Below are 5,406 nucleotides of genomic sequence, written 5' to 3'. Positions count from 1 at the left end.
AAAACAATAGGGCATTCGCCCTTTTAGGGCTCGGGCCCTAATAAGAAGCCCTTTCAGGGCTCGGGCCCTAATAATAAACGGAGCAATTCCAATAGGGTCCTCACACCATCGGTGCTCGGGCCCTAATAATAATAAACGGAGCAATTCCAATAGGGTCCTCGCACTGCAGTGCTCGGGCCCTAATTAAAATAAATGTGATGAAATTCCCACTATAACCACTAGATGGCTGCAGAGGATCAGTCATTGTCTCAGTTTCTATTTCCACACTGTAATATAGCTCTTTTTACATGTTTTGCTTTTGGATTTATATTTAGACATTATAAAACCACTATCATAACATTTAAAAATTATAAATTCAGTTAAAATCTCCTTAATATCTTTAAAATCTCTTTAATCTTGAGTACATATACAGTATTAATGCACCATTCATATCTCCAAAAAGTCTTTAGTTTTATCAGATTTCTAAAAGAAAGATACAGATTTGCAATTCTCTCCATAAACAGCTGAGCTCCTGGAAGCATGCCGTGGCCAGAGCTAAAGAGAAATTTGATGCAGTTTCAATTACTGCCTACAGTTCAGAATCATGACTGGGATCCTTTATCACGCTCTATCTTTCAGTATCAAACAAATCCAGCTTTGAACTGGTCCTTGTTTATAAAACATTTATCACTGGAATGACGGGAACAATAAAACACACATGTGAAACTGCTGCTATTTTAATATAATAATATGTTTATAAATACATTTTTTAACTCATTGAAAATGCTAAACAACCATTAAATAAAGAAAAAAAAACAACAACTCTAAATCACTGCTGTTGTCTTGACTTCGAAGTAGTTTAGCACCACACTGACAAAAAGAAACCAATTCTTGCTGAACCTCGAAGATCCTAGATTTGAAAAAGATTTTAAAGTGGGGACCAGCAACTGTTTGGTTACTCTTTAGAAGTATTAACCAATATTAGTTAATGTTTAATGTATAATGTATAATTATAACAAATGGAATCATATTGTAAGGGATTTCCCAAAAATGTGTCTTAAATGCAGATTAAAACAGGGCCATACATTCTTATTATATTTAAAGATACTGTAATATTGCCATCTAGCGTAAAAATAAATGTTTCTCATTACTATAAGAAAGAAAAGCATGATGCCTAACCTTTATTAAATCATACTCCAATGAATGTTTAAGTCCAATTAACATTATGAGCTGTTTTAATGGGGGTAAAAAAGCACAATAAAAAATTAACACAGTTAATTAAACAAACAAACAAAGTTTAAGGGCAATAAGGCAACTTTAGCTAAACAAATATCACTGTATTATTGAACTATTTTAAGATATCTGTTGACAAATGCACTTTTTTTTTGTTACATATTTAGCCTCTGCTGTTTATCTACAGGTTGTCTGCCACGCTTGGATTTACTCACTATTGAATAAATGGTATGGTCTGTTTCAGAGTCAAATGATGGTTTTTGGTGTTGTCCTATTGTACTGTAGGTGGTGTTGGGTCGATTTTCTGTTTGTGCCTGTCCCTGCATCTGTGAATATACATAATTATAATAAATATAAAATTAAGTACATAGTAATAAACATATTTAACTGGTCTTTGACATCTATCTATCTATCTATCTATCTATCTTTGTAAGTTTTGCATAAGGTTTTGCATAAAATCATCTGAATAAAAAAGTAAATGTGTTCCTCTCTTTCTTACCCGAGGACTAGGCATCTTTTGTCTGGTATTGTGAGTTTGTTTGTGTTCTCCTGTAAATCCATACACAGTTTGAGGATTTGCTGATTTTTCCAGCATCTCCAGAGGTCTTTGTACTTCATTCCTTGGCTGCAGAACAATACAATCGATCAGTCATATAAATCCTTCTGTACATGCACATCTATATTTAGACTCCATGGTTAATATTATGTGGACACCACCTTTCTACTGAACAAGTCTGGAAGTTGGAAGTCGACATAATTTTACAGCATAAATTGACAATCTAGATAATTATTGTGTTAGGATTCATTAATTCATTCTTGAATTTTGAGCGTTCATTTGGCTAAATGTGAGGCTTACCTGAACTTGTGCATAGACTGTATTATCATTCTGTTGGGTATCTAAATGGTTTAGAGAAGAATAGATTTAGAATGTGACTTGCATACCTAAATTTGTACTGAAGCTACAGTCATTTCTATTTCATTAAGACAGACATACCCTTTTTATGCTTCTTGGAAGAACAGAATATTACAGAAACTGCTGTGAAAACCAACAGAAGAACACCCGCGATGACCAAGAGCCAAAGGAGAGGAAAATAACTGTTTTTGTCTTTGGGATTTTCTGCTGAAATTAAAGCTTTCACATTAACAGTGATCAGAGCAGTTATAGCCCAGTTAAAGATACTTTTTCAGTGTTTTGTTTGAGAACAAACTGCTAAGAATTCAAATATGAATGATGTAAGAGTAGTTATTTACTTTCATGAGGTGTGCAAAGTTGGTTAATCTCTATCGTTTCATTCTTCCAGCTGACTGGGTTGCTGTAGTTACAAACAACTACGTTCTCAATGCAATACAGGGTTAGAGTGTCGATTCCAAATGATGTCACTTCCTCCTGAGTGCAGTTGTTGCTGTGGTATCTGTCGTTGATTGTATGATCACGCCCACTGCATGACACGTTCACAACACAGGCTTTAACACTGATCATGGTAAAGTTCTGTTTCAGAATAGGTGAATCCACTGGATCTGAAACAGGTTTGGAAAAACTTTGGGTGAAGAGGTTATAGGTTAAGATTTTTGAAGAGCATGTTGCAGCTAAGGTGAGGCCTGCCTTTGACATGCAATGCAATAAAATATAGTAAAATAAAATATATTTAAAATGTTCTTTCAGTAAATTATTTTGGTGCCTTGATAAGTGACTTTCTATACAACACTTTTTTAGATGCTCTATATAGATGAAGAGATTTAAGAATGAGTTAAAAATGTATTTGCTCCTGTTTCCAGATAACAATAATAATCTTTGCCATTGCAGATATGCCTGAGATTGAAAAAAAAAAAACGCATGGTATTTTTTTTTCTCTGTAATCAGTAGCAGTTAATATTCTTATCTGAAAATGTCATAACAACCATAGTAAAAATGAAACACTGTCCACAAAATGTCCAATATGCAATTACCTATAACTGATACGTTGTGTTCAGCAACAAATATTTCTTGTTCTCCTTTTGTTTTTGCCATGTAGAATCCACTGTCTGTCTTCTGCATGTTCCTCAGTGTTAGAGAGAAGGTTTCAGTATTGAACTCAACTCTGTTCTTATATGAACTGTAATCTTTTATATCTCCAGACTGACTTTCGAATCTCACTATATTTTCTGATTTATTTATCATCCAGACTAATATATAAAACTCTGGCAGTGTTTTAATTTTTATATCCAGCTTAACAGTGCCCCCTGTCTGTATAAACACATGGTCTTCAGATCCGGATGCTGAGGAGAGAAACAAGAATGCATCATGCCTGCGTTAATCAGGTTCATACATACAACCTTTTACCCATACAACCATTTATTGTGCATAATATTTTCAATAGATGGAGCTGTTATCTTAGTTAGAATTTTAATGTTTTATTATTAGTATTATTATTATTTTTTGGTGTTTTTTTCTGTTTGTTTCTGGTCTATGAAATATCTATAACCATAAAAATGAGTGTAATTAAAACACAAAATTAAATACTTTTTTTTTTTTTTTTTTGTAAATGTACATTTCAGCATTTATCTTATCAGCCCATCATTGCCTTATACTGTAACAAGCAGTAAAAATGACCAAAACAGATTTTTTTTATATTCACTAAATAGATAGAGATCTTTAATGTTTTGGTGATATTGATATTGATATTGATATTGATGTGCAAATATAAATAATCTACTCCTTCCCATAATCCCTACATCAGTTTAACAAAATTAAAAGTTTTGAATATTGTATAAAAACAACATACATCTAGTCAAATGGCATATACAGGAGGTGGGGCAGGAGGGCTCAAGCTTTTGCCCCATTAATAGTCAACACTGTAAAAAACTATTTGTTGATTCAACTTAAAATAATTTGTAACCTGGCTGCCTTAAAATTTTAAGTTTAGTCAACTCAAAAAAAGTTTATTCAACATTAAATGTTAAATTACTAAGTGACAACTTAGATATTTGAGTTGAATCAACTTAAAATTTTAAGGCAGCTGGGTTACTTACACATCTGTTAAGTTGTTACTTAGGACAACTTCAAATTTCAAGTTGACTAAACTTATTTTAGTTGACTGAACTTAAAATTTTAAGGCAGCAGGGTAACAAATTATTTTAAGCTGACTTAACAAATTGTGTTATTTATTTTTTACAGTGAACGCTAAAGTGACCTTTTGGTCTTATCGATGTGCCCCCTGAACAGAAATTTTCTCATGCCCCTCCGGAGGTCTGTGCACACCACTGATCTAGCCAGTTAATGAAATGGAAATGAATCATCACTTAAAATAGCAATATTGTCATGTACTGCACATAAATAACCATTAATTAATAATCAGAGTAAAGTAAATGTGTTTTGGTACCTGTGCTGGAGATCAGAACCGTCATGAAGAACATGAGAATGTGACCCATTTCCATTGCAGACGGATGGAGTCTGTCTTGCTGTGGTGATATGTCACCTATACTGTCATGAAGAGGAAGTTGAGCGTTTTATGTGAAACGCTCAATGAACCTTTTTTAAATCACCTAGACAGGAAATCTTAAAATACATTGCTTATTAAAAGAAAATGTAAATATGTAGTACTTTACTGTATGTCTGTTCTAATCCTCACTGTTCTAGTCTGTTTTCTTGCAGTAGCTTAAAAAGACGAAGATCTCTCTATGTACTGGTTACTAACCACTTTACAACCACTAGCTCTTAGCAGTTAGTGTGTGCAGACCTATGGTTTTGCACTTGTCAACCTATTAGCTCGTTTTCAGAGAGTGGTAATCTGACCTCATAATGTCTTATATTTGATGTTCATTTCATCCTGATGACTTGGACATTTTAAGGCCATCTTTAATGAACAAATTCTAAAATCGATGAAACTTCTGTTTAGCAGAAGGTCAACAGCAATGTACAAGTATTTTTCACAAAACACTAACAATAACAAAAACTAAAGATATTTGGTCATTTATACAGCATACAGGTTTAGTACATTAGCTCAGTTAATTCAGCCTTAAGGCTACTTGTCTTTATCATATGCATCAAAAAGAAGGAATTTCTTTTTAGGAAATGTAACTTTGTGCAGAGAATAGTACGTATAGGCTCATAATTTCTCAGCACATGCAAAAATGTTTCATAACAAATTTCAGACTGATAAAAGGCAGAGTTGTTTTTTGTTTGTTTGTGTGTGTGTGTGTGTGTGTGTGTGTGTG

The 5,406-nt window shown here is 33.3% G+C and overlaps 1 protein-coding gene across 3 annotated transcripts; it reads right to left on the bottom strand.

Moving 5' to 3' along the window:
* Positions 1-450: 450 nt before the first annotated feature.
* Positions 451-4,855, bottom strand: LOC127162137 (natural killer cell receptor 2B4-like). Of its 3 annotated transcripts, none has more exons than XM_051104948.1 (7): positions 4,572-4,855; positions 3,160-3,468; positions 2,464-2,730; positions 2,207-2,329; positions 2,069-2,109; positions 1,712-1,837; positions 451-1,538 (listed from the first exon to the last, which is right to left on the bottom strand). In XM_051104948.1, the coding sequence occupies exons 1-7, from the start codon at positions 4,624-4,626 to the stop codon at positions 1,368-1,370; spliced, it is 1,092 nt and encodes a 363-aa protein (XP_050960905.1). In that variant the 5' UTR covers positions 4,627-4,855; the 3' UTR covers positions 451-1,367. The 3 variants fall into 3 exon arrangements, with proteins under 3 accessions (XP_050960905.1, XP_050960906.1, XP_050960904.1); XM_051104949.1 differs by having other exon boundaries at positions 2,207-2,248; XM_051104947.1 differs by having other exon boundaries at positions 452-1,538; positions 2,207-2,332.
* Positions 4,856-5,406: the final 551 nt, after the last annotated feature.

Source organism: Labeo rohita, unplaced genomic scaffold (assembly GCF_022985175.1).
Source record: "Labeo rohita strain BAU-BD-2019 unplaced genomic scaffold, IGBB_LRoh.1.0 scaffold_844, whole genome shotgun sequence".
In the NCBI taxonomy this organism is placed as follows: domain Eukaryota; kingdom Metazoa; phylum Chordata; class Actinopteri; order Cypriniformes; family Cyprinidae; genus Labeo; species Labeo rohita.
The sequence above is the reverse complement of the archived record's forward strand: the minus strand, read 5'-3'. Positions and strand labels throughout refer to the sequence as shown.